Source organism: Scylla paramamosain, chromosome 12, assembly GCF_035594125.1.
Source record: "Scylla paramamosain isolate STU-SP2022 chromosome 12, ASM3559412v1, whole genome shotgun sequence".
NCBI classification, from domain to species: Eukaryota; Metazoa; Arthropoda; class Malacostraca; order Decapoda; family Portunidae; genus Scylla; species Scylla paramamosain.
In genome coordinates this window covers 22,392,516-22,407,947 of record NC_087162.1, presented here as the reverse complement: position 1 = coordinate 22,407,947, position 15,432 = coordinate 22,392,516, and the positions used below count along the sequence as shown (strand labels likewise).

Sequence of the window (15,432 nt, the reverse complement as noted above, 5' to 3'; positions counted from 1 at the left end):
TTTAACATATCCATTCCTGCAGCTAACCAGTCAGTTACACCACTGACTGAGCAAAAGATTTGAACCTAAGAATTACTCTGTTATATTTCTTGAATCCCAGTTATTAGAATTTAAAAGATAATAAGATAAAACCTGCTGTTTGTTGTGTTCTATTCTGTGCTAGCACTGCACACTGGCTGATGAGTATTATGGTGCTTATCATTGTATCCTAGGTATGCCCTGGCTGGCCTGAACATGGGACAGAAGGACTATGATGGCAGAACAGCACTTCACCTGGCAGCATCTGAGGGCCATATGGATATTGTCGTCTTCCTGCTGGAGAAGTGCCATGTTCCCCCAAGCCCCAAGGACAGGTTAGTGATATTCCTCACAAATTTTAAAGAATAAGCAGAGATCTGTAACCATAGTTGCATAAAGTATTTGTTGTATATATATATATATATATATATATATATATATATATATATATATATATATATATATATATATATATATATATATATATATATATATATATGGTGTCCCACGAGTTAGGGTACATGCTTCGGGATTTGACAATTCAAATAATTCTAAGTCAAAAATACTCTCTAGAGTAACCTTGCCCAAAGTTGATCTTCAGACATGAATAAAAAAACAGTGATAATTTCAAAGTATTCCAGATAAATTGTGTAAGGGAACACAACACTGTAAGGGTTCTGGAGTTTTCAGATGGCACACTAATTATTCGCCAATTTTCAACATTCATGTATGCCTGTATTACTTGACCCTGCAAATGTTGCAGGCTGGTCATGTATATTACTGTATTACTATCAGATCGTACTGGATAATTTTTACATCATTTTGCTCAACTAACTCCCTCCCTTCCTATTACCTGTTCACATTTTCTCATTCATCATCTTCAATTATGTTTCCAGGTGGGGCCACACACCAGCAGATGATGCAGAAGAGTTTGGTCATTTTGAAGTAGCAGAGTACATTAAGAGTGTAGAGAGTAAGCTAGAAAAGGCAAAGGAGGAAGTGGTCATACCAGAAGTTGAGGAGGAGGCTCAGGCAGAACAGTAAGGAACAAACTTTTTTTTTTTTTCCACTTAATATTCCTCAATGCCTCAGAATTGCTTTATATAATTAAGTAAATGTGTTAGTATTCTGAAGTACTTAAACTTTTCTCAAGCAAGCACACACACACACACACACACACACACACACACACACACACACACACACACACACTTCATTAGCTGTGATTACTAGCTCAATTCCTTTGTATGTGACTGAGCACATGCTGTGTTTTAGGACTTTGTTGATAAGGTTTCACTTTGTCAAGAAGACATGTTACTCATTTCTTTTTTTTTCTTTTTTTTTTACATACTGTTATTTGAATTCTTACAAACATAAATCTCAATTAGTGTTCTTTAATTGCATTTAATACATTACTAAAATTTTATTATTGTATGAAAAAAGTATAATCATCCAACATTTTAAAATTTCATGGTGGAATGAATTTCTACCGAAACTATCGAACAGTAAACTTATCTAGTCAAAGAGCAAAAGAAAGTATTGATCAAAGTTTTCTTGAAAGTTGTTTATGAAATCCACATTCATATGTGACAAGACTTGATAATGTAATTATCCTGAACACTGATGTGATAACTTCTGATGGTGCAAACAAGCAGACATGATAGCATCAATGAACCATTTTGCATAAACCTACAGAATCTTGCTGATTTCAAAAAGATGCTTGACTTCATGTGAGAAAATTACTAAATCATAGGATATGTTTCAACTGTTTGCACTTCTGCTTTTCAAATCTTGGCAAAAATCTTCTAATATAACTGAATTAATAAGAAAGGGTTCATCTGAAGAAAGTTCATATTCATAACAGAAGAAAATAATGTAAGATACATTATCAAGTTATCTAATTAAATAGTCTTACTTTGTAAGACATTTATGGTTTCAAGCTTTTACTTCATGTCAAAAATTTTTTTTAACTTTTGACAAAAGTTTAAGGTTAATGCAGTTGTGAATAGTCAGTGTTACTTATGGATTCAATATTATCCTTCAGGATCTGGAAATAAATATTCAACTAAACTTTAAAGGCTCTGAAAATGATGGAGACATTTGGACACTCCAGATGAGATCCAGGTGAAGTCTTCTTACTTTTCCCAAAGCTGTTAATGGGATGTCTCATGAACTTCTATTTCATTCTCATTAGGTTACTGGAACAAATAGTTGTAATAATTATTACACCATAATACCAGCAATGTCACTAATGCTGCAGTTCAACAAATGAACGAATATTAGTGTGGTGTTCAGTTTCATCAGTTTCTAGGAATCTAGCATTACATCATTGTGGGAATTTTTAGTCAACTTTCTGGGGAACAAAAGTCATCAGTGGCTGCCTTCTTGTAGTACTTCTGTGTCAAAATTCTGACCTGTAAATATTATCATGTACCATGTGAACCACCAGCACAGTTTTAAATGTAATTTTTTTAATTCATACCACAGTGATGAGTTTTCAAAACATAGTATCATGAGACATTCTATTAGCTTCTTTTTTTTTCAGCAAGTTACTGAGATCCTGTGTTAAATAGTATATTGCACTTCCTTACTAGAATATTTTTTCTCACTACTGACTGGAATGTGATTTTATATCTTCCAAACTGAAATTATGTGCCTTGAATAGTAGTTCAGGAGAGCACAATATTGATCATGAGCACAACCACATACACATCACTGCACCATGTAAAAACTCTCAGCCCCACCACCTTATGCTGGATATTGGAGCCTTTGTCACCAGTTGTTGATGCTGCACTTATGCCATAAGTTAGTAACTACACACGTGCACATCTCATAACTAATGAAATGCACAATTAGATATACTATTGTTAAATGTTGAGATTTCATGGAATAGTGCTTCACTTGGATAACTTCATAGAACAATCCAGGTTGTAAGTGCTGAGGCTGTAGGAAAGTCTTCCATTATAACTGCCACCAAAAACTATGTATGGATCTGTGTTACATACTAAATGTGTGAAGGATTATTCAGTCATGTCATGTTTATCTGTATGCTATGTGTTACATGTATCTAAACAAAGCCAAAGTTACTGTTGTACTGTTTTACGGGGTATTTGTATAGATGTTGAACTGTTTCTTGCCTTGATTCATACATTACAAATTGATGGGTACATGAATAGTGTGGATGAAATATGACATTAAATTTCTGAAGTATGCTCCTGTTGACATTGAAACAGAAAGGAGAATATGAGAATATTAAATAGAAATTCTTGGAGTTGAATACATGCCTGAAAGTTTGAAAAAGCAAGGTAAAATTTCATGAATTTTAGATTGAGCTGAAATACTTAAAATGCCTATTTAAGATATTTTGAGTATTTTGCATAATGTTGAGAACTAATTTTACCCTTTATTGCAAATTCTGCATTTCATATATCAGGACACCTGACATTGTTTTACTTACAAATTCAAAAATTCCTCAATTCAGCTTCCATAAATTGTAATTGGTTAAATATGAATGCCAAGGTAGGTAACAAAAGAATGGATGAAGTGGTTGGTAAATGGAAAGTACCTGGAGAAAAATTGTAATAGTTAAGTATTATTGAAAGTCAATTATTTTTAACAAACACATGTTTTCAAGATAAAAAGAATTGATAGACATACAAAGATTATCTATCTATGTATATCCAATGTTTGTTCCTAAGAATTCACAGAGGATGGCCATGACAGAAGTTCCCATTTATTCCATGATTCATCTCATAATGTTGCAGCTTTGCATTTCTTAGTGTTACATAATAGCTTCTCTTTTAAAGGTAAACCCTCTTACACATCATTGAAAATTACTGGTATAAAAAATACACTACTATATATCACTTTGAAAACAAATTGTGAGGCAACATAAATATAAATTGGAGATTACATATCTCTTCTCAGATGTCAAAAGTGACATTGCAGTATTGTCTGCCACTACAAATCATGTAAGCTTGTGACATCAAGATGATAAATTGATATTGGTTTTTGAGAAGGTTAAAAATTAATGGGAAGGGGGGAAATGTTTGAGGGTTGACTTATCTAAATTTAAATAATAGTCTCACAAGTTGTTCAATTATTTATCTGCCATATTTCATCAGTTATCTTTTTTTCAGCAATCCACTTTGGATGCCATTTGTTTTTTGTATGTACAAGGTGGAAAGGCATTCCTTGCTGAACTGTATATCTCCTTACTGTATTTTATGAAAGTATAGTATGTAGAGATTCTTCAATTAATAATCACTGAAGTGGCCGTAAATACCAAATTCATTTGTTAATGTTGGATGCATGGATTATTCAGAACAAGTTTGTGTTTTAACTTTTTATAACAAAGCTTATAGCAATATTGAAGTTGAATGATTGTTAAAGTCAGTGTTTGTGTCTTCCACTTCACATATACACCATTCGTTCTAATGCTGCCAAGAGTGGTATTATTTTAGGGACTCTGCTAATTATTGGTGGGCTCTCAGGCAATCTGGGTGCATTTCTGCCATAGCCTGTTCATGCAGGTAGGCTCCCCAGAGTAAAGCAGTGTATAACTTTTGTATCTATAGATTTGATTAAACACAGAAAACTTGCAAAGTGAATAGTCATTCTAGAAATCTGAAGCTTCATTTTATCAGTAAAGCAGTTATACTAGTAATTATAACCTCAGCCTTAAATTCAAGATGTATAACCATACCACAGTGAAACACTAGCTATGTACTGATACATCCTATACACATAAAATAACATTTGATTGGAACCTGTGTTTACTACTAGACTTAGCATATGCACTTCAGGCATAAACTGTGCTGAATGTACAGGTACAGCTTGACAAGATAAGCTGATAGGGATCTCTTCTTGAAGACTCACATTGTCCTAGGTGCTCCACTTGACAGAAGGTTAGAACAAATATAATTTAAGTGAATAGCAAATACATATATAACAGTGTGGCAAAGAACCAAGTGGTGAAACATTTGAACAATCAAGCAGCAATAAAGTTTTGTAGTATTAACTAAGACAAACATTGCCCACTTTAAAAATGTTGTGGTGCCGGCCACATTGAATCTGTCCAAGAGTCCATGTTATATCTACATACATACTACATAGTACATCTATATTTACATTCACACACCTCTCCATTGTTTATACTATTCTTGGTGAGAAGTATTGGATAAAGGCATGTGGTTGATTTTATTCTTAAGTTCACCATGTGAAAATGTATTTTAACCTCTGATTCACCCTGTGTGCAAAAGCAGACTGTTTGGGTTTGTTTTGAATGAGCAAGCACACAGGATAGAGGCATGTTCATAAATTGTTTTATCTCAGGCAACCTGTTTACAAGTTATATACACATTATGCCACTGTTTTATCTCCAGTAAAATTAATATTCAGTATCACTGGGAAATTTTACTGGTACCAGGAAATTCACCGTCACAGCAGTTTTCATCAGTATTATTAATTAGGAAGCTTGTTGTACTGCATACATTTTAAGCAGTAGTGAAAGTCATGAAGGTGCCTGTCATTATATGTCAGTGTGTAGTGCTGTATTGTCTACCATAGCAAAGTAGTACCCATTATTAATGTTGTGTGGTCATGGTCATGAAGTAACCCCTTTAATTCTGAATATGGTATTTTTGTGGCATTTGTCACTCACTGCAGCTATGACTCTGAAAATATGAATGTAAGAGGTAAAGTATTTAAATTGCAAGAGTTCTTTCTTCTAAGTTGGTTGTGATCCCACTCTTTGCCTCTCATACTGTCTGACAATCAGATTCACCAAAGGCGTATATTGGACTTACACTGCAGTCCTGCATGTAAGGAGCCTCATAATATTATGCAGAAAATAATTATACTTATTCATATATTGCATATTAAGATTTTTATTGCTTATATGGCAATAAATGAATTTTCCTGACATGCCTTAAGTCTCGTCATTCATGCATAATACTGTCAAGGTAAATGATACCTATGCCATTGGTCTCAAGTCTATAGTTGCTTGTACCTCAACATGCATACTATTTTACTTAGAGAGTTAAGGAGGAATATGAAGCACTTGTTCAAACTTGTGTATCAAATCTTGTCAATGATATAAAATTTAAAGTTAAATGAGAGCCTCCATTGTAGTAAATGCAACACTGCTAGAAGAAAGTGTGCTTGTATTTAATATAAACAGTGTTACTGTGCTTCATCAATATAACCATAATTTTAGTGATATCAATGTAAAGTAATCTGTATAAGTTATACAGAACTGAATAAATGAATTATATAGTGGGGAATGAAGTGATTATTATAAGAAGGCAGCTTGGAGTTGGAACCAAGAGTCAAGTTTTTTGGTACTAAACTCTATTGCGCCAAGTCTTGTATAGTAACTTTGCCACATGAGAACATGTAATAATGTTAAGTCACTTCAAATGTATGGCATAGTGACTCTGTATTCCAAACAAAGTCCTTAGTTATTTGTAAGATACCTAAGGCTGGGTTTACACTAATCCGTTTTTATGGATTCCGTCTCTGTACACCATCAAACAATGATGTCGCCACCATTTCCATTCGAGTGACTGTTGTGGAAACCAGACTTCATTTCTGCCTCATCTTGAATGGACACCGTTGAGTGGAAGAGATGAACCAATTTCAACTTTGTATGGAGAGACAGGCACAGTGCTTTCTGTGCTAATATTTTGAGTGTTCTAAATATGATATTCAAGTACATAATAAAACATTATTGAATCACGGTTTTATAATGTAATAATACTATATTGTAAATTAAACATTTTTACACTGTTCATGGAAAAAGAGGAGAGACCTTGGTCCCAGTGTAAGGTGCAGCAACACTGCAAAGCATGTAAACACAAGCACACAGATGGACTGGACAGGTTTCACCCCAGCAAACTGCAGAAACGCAACAAGCCTCACTTGGAAAATACTAGTATAACCTCCCTCTTCACCACACCGTGCATTGATACAGCTGACACTACTGCCCCCATCATGGCATGTAGGATTCACTAGCATGTAGTTACTTATATTTCTTTACTGTGCAATAAATTACACTTTTCTCCACATCACTGGCCTCTCTTCATCAGCTGCAAGCAGCAAGATGGCAAGAAGTATGTAAATTCATTGTCGAGGAGGTTTCTTCTCTGTGCAGCCATACTGACAAATCATGAATACAGAGACGGTGGCCAATTCCTCTGTTCAGTATGGACTCCATTTTTATGACATTGATGGTGGACAGAGGCGGAATCCGTAAAAATGGACTAGTGTGAACCAGGCCTAACTTTGTACTGCATATATAATCAGATACCTTGTACACAAATACAGGTGACTATAAGAATATAAAGTCAGTTTATAGCACATTTTAAGTGACAGCAATATGTCAGCTAGTTAGTGGGTGAGGGCATAACCCAGTCACAGTATTACCATGTTTACTTATTCTTGGTTGGCATAATAACTATGCCAGACTCTGCATGGTGGAACACATTGACATCAAATAATTTAGTGAAGTGAATGATAGGCCACACATCGTGATAGATGGTAATGGTTTGTCAGGTTAGATGGTTGTATGTTGCAGTTTTATTGAGGCTGTAAATTTGTGCAAGTATATTTTTTGTATATATTAGAGCAATGTACCTATACTACAAGTCAGTTGATTTAAATTATTCCATTGTGAAATATATGTACAGCATCATTGTTTATCGTGTCAAAACCCATAAGTCCCAGTGACATGAAGACAATCCTATTGCCTTTCATAGTTATTGATTTATACTTGAGGCATAGGGATAAAAGATTGAGTAGTCTTTAAACCAGTGCATAGTGCTTAAGAGTGAGAAAGCCACTGAATAGTTGTTACTTGATTGGCAGTGCAAGTGATATGGGTAGATGGATGTGCAAGAAAAGTTATCATAAAATGTGAAGTGGTGCATCAGACTTGGAGGAACAAGTAATAAAGAGAAAAGTATAAGCCACTGTAGGAAAAGGAGAATGTGCATATAAAAAGAAAAGGCTGTGGTAGTTATGGATGGGAGGGGAATATATCAACAAGAGGATGGGGAAGTGATTTCCTTAAGAGGGAATTTAATCTTATCTCCACATGAAAGGGATAGGAGGATAGGAGGGTGCAACAGCAAGAAAGTGAGGATGGGTCTGAATCTGCATTAGTGATGTATCAGATATGCACCTCTGCCTCCAGTGACAATAATGTCCACAATACAATATTTGTGTTCACATTTTTTAACGGCAAAAGTTCTACATCGATGTCTTAAGGTGAGCAGTTTTATCCATAACTGCATTAGTTATTAATGAGAAATAGGTATCCAGATCCACTTCTGCCACTGCAGTGATATGGTATCCAAGAAATCACTGTATAAAGGCTTCTTTCTGGAGAAGAATAAAAGGTACTGAGAGCTGAGTTCAGTCCTAAGTGATGGACAAAAGTTAAGAGAAGCATAAGCCAACAGTTGCACAAGCCAACAAATACACATGACACCTATAAGCAAAAATAAAGAATTAAGGCACACTGTAGCTAAAGAAGTGTTTCATGTTCAGCATCTAGAGAAACATGTGAATGAGTTTACAATAGTGAAGAAATGTTTCCTTAATTAGTGAGTGATGTTCCTTCCAGATAAACAAATTAAAGGCCAAGAAAGTTGGCAGAGGTGAGTGATTATAAAGGAATCCCAGAAGAGATCACTACAAGTTGGATGTTAAAGTGCAGTAATATGTAAAGAAAACCTCAAGATTTTGTAGTAGCCAATTAGGAATCATGGCTTGTAGCTCAAGGAAACTGATGAAATAACAGATTGTAGAAGAGGAAAGATGTTTTTTCCCTGAACCTGGTTGATAAGGTCAATGAAATTAGTCCCTGTAGGTGGTCAACAAATGGCATCATTTTCATGTACTCATCACTGTCACTCTCCAGTTGCCTCTATCATGCACAATCACTTTGCTTACTGCACATTCCTCTCTCATTCAGTGCTCTCTTCATACAGTTCATCTATTCTAGGCATTGCCTTCCCAACAACCTCCCTCCAACTTTGTATACTTTCAGAACATTCCATAGTCCTATCTTGTCAATCCTGTCCCACATTTTCTCCAAAGCCTTTCCAGCTTCATTCATTCAAAGCTTTATCTCTACATATCTTTCTCTCCATCACTACAGTGGTACTTCAGTATACGTCCTTAATCCATTCCAGATCCTTGGACTTACAACAAGCAGGACATATACCAATTTTTTCCTATAAGAAATAAAGGGAAAATGATTAATCCATTCCCATGAAAAGAAATCCTATTGTTATTGGCATATTATACAGTACATTGATGGGGTTGTATAAAATAATTTAAACACTGCTTAATACTAAAATAAATACCATATTTGGTGGCATATAAGATGCACCCTCATTTTTAGCAGGGCATTTTTTTATTTATTAATTTTTTTTTTGTAATGCATTAAAGCATGTAATGTTTAAAGCAAGCTAGTGATACAGCTGAACAAAAAGCAAAGAATCACAAAAGTAAAAATATCTTACATGACTGCAGTAATAAAACAGGTAGTGGCCTAGTCATGGAGGTGAGGCAAAGAACACAGCCCAGCTGTTGAGATGTCAGCAACACACTTGGCACATCACTGAACAAGGCCGCATTTTCATTTTTCAACATTTCTTTACAATCTCTTTTTCCACCTCCATCATGATGCTAATCATTTTCTTCATTGCTTGGCTCTTCTCATTAACATTCTTAGAATTCATGGTTAATGACTTTATCAAAAATTGATGTGAAAAACTATCACGTGAAAATTCACAATTTTAGCACGAGTTGTTCACTGAATGGTAGCAATGGGCGTACTAATGCTTGTGGGCAGTCATGACTGTCTCAAGAGAGGTAAGGATACCACGCAGTGTCGTGACTCATTTTGACCCATACAAGTTCTAGCATGCAAGTTGTATTCCGAACAAAGGTTGTATACCAAGTAAATTTTTTTACGTCCAAACAGGACGTATACCAAGTTGACTTGTTCCAAAGCAGACATATACCGAGGTACCACTGTATTGAAAGCAAAGGAAAAATGGACAAGGTTGAGTAGGTTCCAAGCACCACCCTTGACTATCATGTAATAATAAAGAATACAAAAAGATGGCATATATTATGATAGAGGACACCAATCCTCACTTCCAAGAGACCAGCCACCACCATTTAAATAATAATTCATAATTATGTCACATGAAACTTAACCAACAGGATCAAAAATACAAAGAAAAACAAATATCCAAGTATTATTGACTTCTACATGTTTACCTAACAGTTTGGTACAGTACAGTGTAAGTACAGTCCTTACGTTGGTTGTGTCCTGTTGCAGTTGACTGATGGGGAATGTTCAAGGTTACTACTGCGCAGAACCCCAGTGAAGGTGTTCCTCTTAAAAAAACTAAATCCTATAACTTCTCCATCAGCCAAATGCTTCAATTTCTGATGAGGGCATTTCGTATACAATGTACAGCACGATGAACTGCGAAGTTGAGACATTTTATAAATCATGAATGAGATCTAAAAAAAAGCAACCCTATATCCTGATGTTAGCCAGATGATATCTGACACTGGTATTAAGAATGTCTGTATGAGACTGACAAATAATACTGAAAATAATTAGTTTTGTGACAAAGGGTTACATTTGGTTAAGCCTACAAAATTAACCTGCCCACTGATGAAGGAAGTGACCAAGATAAGATATGGTATGAATGGCATGACTGACCTAATCACAATGACTCACATGGAAGAACACCTAACACTGCACCTGTCAGCAGGAGGGACAAAGCTCACCTGCTGCCTCCACAACCGCCTAAACTACTTTGGTACACTAAAAACAAACTGAGTTTTATAGTTTTACTAATGTGCTCTACAAAGCATCTACCAAACAACATAAAAAGCTACTCCGAGGTATTATTGAATAACTTTAAAAACAATAACAAATTTAGTTGTGTTCCCTCCTGCTGCCAGTTGCTGCCGTGGTACCACTTGTACTATCTACACTGTTGCGTCGTCGGCACCATATGCTTGGCAGCCGACCCTGGAGCTCTATGTGCACCACAACGCCCGCTGCAACACAACTTTGACTACTGTAAGCTGTACATTTGATGAAGACCCGTTTTTACTGAGGAAATCACTGTAGCCAATCACCTGCATCATCCTGGTACAAAAAAGCTACGGACAGAGCTCCAGGACTTCGGCTGCAACTTTCGTGCTCAGGTCATACGAGATCATGTTGTACAATACTTTGGAAAATGCCCTGTAAACTGATGCTGAGTACCTGCTGATGCCTGTCTGGTGACCATCAGTTATCCACATCCACTGCACTGCCTGTATTGAAGGTACTGAAGAAGCTATCACTGAAAAGATAAACTCTCAACTTCTACAGATGTGCATTTTGAATTATAATTGGGCAAATTAACAATATCAATAGATTTGTCTATAGTCAGACTAAAAAAAAAAATCAATTGATTCCTAGAAGTAACTATATACCTTTATACAAAGTATGAAAAATGCATTTATAAATATATACATCAAACTCAGTTATGAAATAATATCCAGATGAATGAAAATTCCATTAAACCTCTATCAAAATAAATATAGATGAAGAAAGAAATTAAGGAAGTGAAATGACATTAAACCTAACATGATGCAATGTTGGACTGGTACTAAATACCCTAAGAATAAAATATCATGACTCAATCATATAAGTGTAATATTGAGAGGCAACATACAGTAATTTGTGCACACATAATACACAATGCAAATTACCAAGTGCCAAATTCTATGAAAATCTACAATTCTCCACTAAAATTTATATCTACTGTACTTTTCATTTCTAAAATAGAGTGGTCCTTGGCTTAACAGCAGGTACACTACACGTCCATAAATAAGTGGGAGCGGCTCAGTAGTGGTGATAACCTAACAGGTAACTTGCCTAAGTAACAGGTGTCATTCTAGAGGGTGACCCATGAGCCTGTAGCATCAAGTAAGGTCAATGGATACCACCTGTAGACAGCCTGATTTCTTCAGCATTCAATCACTATGTGAAAGCTGTCCAGAACTGGAGTACACTTTACAGCATTCAATCAGATGTTACACAACTTATTTAAAGGTAACACAGAATCACAATACAACTTTACCTTCACTATCCTGACGGTCCAACAGCCCCTCCAGGACACTTGTATGATACAAGAGGAACACGAGTGATGGGGCGTCTTGATCAACCTGCAGCAACACTCCACAACTGAAGTTATGTGATGTCAACTATTTAATGATTCTGTGTGGAGTTTGTGCCTTTGTAATAATTATGAGAAGTGACCATGAGACACACCCAATGTTGTGGTTCCTTTGTTCCTTTCTTACATCCAAATTAATCATTCCCTTTTTTAGTCTTTCACATTTCCTGTTCACTGTTACAACACACTTGCCATTATTCCTTGCTGTCTTTACTATCACGGCTTTCATCATCAGAGAAGGTTTGCTCAAAGGATTCCGTGCTTTCCTCCTCCATTACCATGCACAGCCGCTCCACTAGATTGTTTGGAATGAGAGTCCCTGTGAAGATTTGTAAAGTAAATATCAACAGGTTTTTCTTAACCTCAACATCACTCTAAACTGCACGTTAAAAAAAAAATAATAATAATAAATAATAATAAATAAGTAAATAAAGTAAAAATAGTAATCCTCTCTCATTAAATCATCAGCTATATGAGCTTTGACATCCTCTTTTCTCCTGCATCATGAAAATATACAATACTGGTTAAAATAATAACCAAGGCAATTTCTGGCTACAATAATTAAGAATTTTTAGAGTGGAATTTTTACCTTACAAAAAACACAGGAATGAAGGCAAACAGGCCACCAGTATAAAAACTGGAGTAAATACTCACCCACAAGTTTGATGCCATCACTGGTTTTTAGTCTCACCACCTGCATCTTGGTGGCTGCTGAGTGGGGTGCTGAGGCCAACACATCCTCCACTCGAGCCCACACATTCAGCACCAATCCACACAGCACATGGTAAGTCCGGCGCCGCAACCCAATCTCACATTCCATCCCACTGTTTACTCTCCGGCAATTCCCTTGCCTGTGTGGTTCATGAATAGTTATTTGTGGAAACTTGGCCTTGGCACTTGGCCTTGAGTAATATATCATTGCTTAAAGAAAGATCACTATATGGCAAGAAGAACAGTCACTTGCTCATTAAAAAAAAATTCAAAGAAAATCTTACTATGATATGAATACAATAATAAAATAAAAACAACTGGAAGAGAGATAACCATATGGCAGACAAAATCCTACACAATAATTACTGTAACAACTAAAACATCTACAATTAGCTTGAGTATTCTTAAGTATTCAAATTCATTGGTGTGGCAATTAATGCTCAACTCACAACCCTGACTTCTGGGTTCAAATCCCTTGGGAATAGGAATGTGATGTAAGCTGAGAAGCTATGACCTTGCAGCCTACAACAAACAGAAGGCCCACAATCCTTCCTTCCTGCATGTGTATTTATTTGTTTACTGAGTTGTAATTTACAGGGCCCGAGCTACTAATGTGCTCCTATTTCATATCTATATCTGTCCAACTTTTTTCTGTTGATCTAAACTCTTAGCATTTACATGTAAACTTTTCTTCTCAGCTGTTCAAGACATCTGCATTTCTAAGGAGGATGTTGTATTTTGGTGTGTGTGTGTGTGTGTGTGTGTGTGTGTGTGTGTGTGTGTGTGTGTGTGTGTGTGTGTGTGTGTGTGTGTGTGTGTGTGTGTGTGTGTGTGTGTGTGAGAGCACGCGCGTGCGCTATATCACTTCCACATTCACTTCTTCAACTGCTCACTCACCAGTATGCATGAGAGCATATATGACTAGAAGCCTTAAACTGCTCTTCCCAGTGCTCCTGAGCCTCATCTGGGGTTACTTTCTTGTACTTTTTCTTCAGGTCTGTGTATGCTTCCTGCTTCATCTGCATCCCAGTGTTTGGTCTGTAGATGATGTACATACGGGAGGATTTGTCCTTCTTTTTGTTGGCTGAAGATGGTTCAAGGACTGCCAATACAGCCGTCTTTTTGTTGTTTCTCACCTGCAGAATAATAACAAATTAAACATAATGACAACAAAAGTTAATGACTAACTGGTTTCCTACTAAGGTCTGATTTCCTTATTTTCATGTGTGCTGAAAAACTAACCAAAACTTAGCTACAAGAAACACACCTGGTGAGAGAGGTAGAAGCCTTCCAAGTCTCCAGTAAGCTCTGCCCACTTTTCCTGGACCTCTGCCCATGACAGACCACGTTCTACCAGGACAGTGTGGAGCTCTGTCTTGGCTGTGCCAGTCACATGCTTCCCGACCCAAGTTTTGGTCTTAGTCTTCCGGCAGCCCTCACCTCCAATTCCCAAATCTGTGGCCAAAAAATTCTGTCAACTCCATACATAAATAGTTCCTGGTAACTTGTGTTAAATCATAAACTGCTCCTGATGGAAAATTTTAATCCTATATAGCATCAAACAATGATTCATAATGAATGAAATATTGCAATGGGCTTGTACATTTGCTATGGTGACTTCCTACTTGATGGTACAAGTCAATTGCAATCACAGTTAACTGTTGGTAACCAAATTGTTGCATATGGTGGACCCTTTGTGTTGGTGTGCATTTCAGCCTTCAGCTACTTGATTACTGTATTGATGGTGGCAGCTGCCTTGCTATCCTGGATTATGTTGTTACCTTGTTAATCTTTTCCATAATTTGTCTCATTTAGCTAATGATACATACTGCTGAAAACCTACAGAATAATTGGCAGGAAACTGATGGAAAGGACAGAAAAGGGAAGATGAGAAGTGGATGGAACAATGGATGGAGGTGGAGGCAACTAGTTGTCTTGCTTTGTAACCCAACAACACTCATTTCACCATACACTTGACTTAAAATCTTAGCAGGTGGTGTTGTTTTCTATCTGATGATGGATGACTGCAGGAAGTCCACACACACGAGGCGAGATTTTTATGACTAGTATCAAATAATATTTCTCTTATATTTTTAAATATTTGCTTAAGACACAACAACCTTAGCACTTACTGAAAATGCCATGAGATGAACAATACCTTTCAAGATGATGATGATGATGAGACAGTGTATTACAGCACAACTATCAGCACCTACATTCCAGTCAATAAAACATTCTGCATATACTTACCAAGGATGCCCATGTCATATTTCCCTGTCCTCTTGGCTTGGGAAACTATAGCATTAAGAGTGTCGGTGAAGTATTTGAATAACCTATTTTGTAGTTCTACTGGCATCCCCAATATTCTGAAAAATTAAATAGAATTAAATACTGGTTACATATGCTATTAACATTAGGATGGACAACATGGCAACTTAAA

General features: G+C 36.2%; 2 protein-coding genes across 13 annotated transcripts in view; one reads left to right on the top strand and one right to left on the bottom strand.

Moving 5' to 3' along the window:
• LOC135105898 (glutaminase liver isoform, mitochondrial-like) overlaps positions 1-7,713 on the top strand; it is a 94,185-nt gene extending 86,472 nt beyond the window's left edge. For all 5 annotated transcript variants that reach the window (XM_064014552.1, XM_064014553.1, XM_064014551.1 and 2 more), the window contains 3 exons: positions 213-353; positions 915-1,058; positions 2,063-7,713. In XM_064014552.1, coding sequence (XP_063870622.1) covers positions 213-353; positions 915-1,058; positions 2,063-2,075 — 298 coding nt within the window. In that variant the 3' untranslated portion in view covers positions 2,076-7,713. The remainder of the gene's footprint in view (positions 1-212; positions 354-914; positions 1,059-2,062) is intronic.
• A 2,563-nt stretch (positions 7,714-10,276) lies between these two features.
• Positions 10,277-15,432, bottom strand: part of LOC135105896 (protein strawberry notch-like) — a 35,181-nt gene continuing 30,025 nt past the window's right edge. For all 8 annotated transcript variants that reach the window (XM_064014545.1, XM_064014542.1, XM_064014544.1 and 5 more), the window contains 5 exons: positions 15,243-15,358; positions 14,260-14,447; positions 13,890-14,128; positions 12,936-13,132; positions 10,277-12,600 (listed from right to left, as the gene is read on the bottom strand). In XM_064014545.1, coding sequence (XP_063870615.1) covers positions 12,476-12,600; positions 12,936-13,132; positions 13,890-14,128; positions 14,260-14,447; positions 15,243-15,358 — 865 coding nt within the window. In that variant the 3' untranslated portion in view covers positions 10,277-12,475. The remainder of the gene's footprint in view (positions 12,601-12,935; positions 13,133-13,889; positions 14,129-14,259; positions 14,448-15,242; positions 15,359-15,432) is intronic.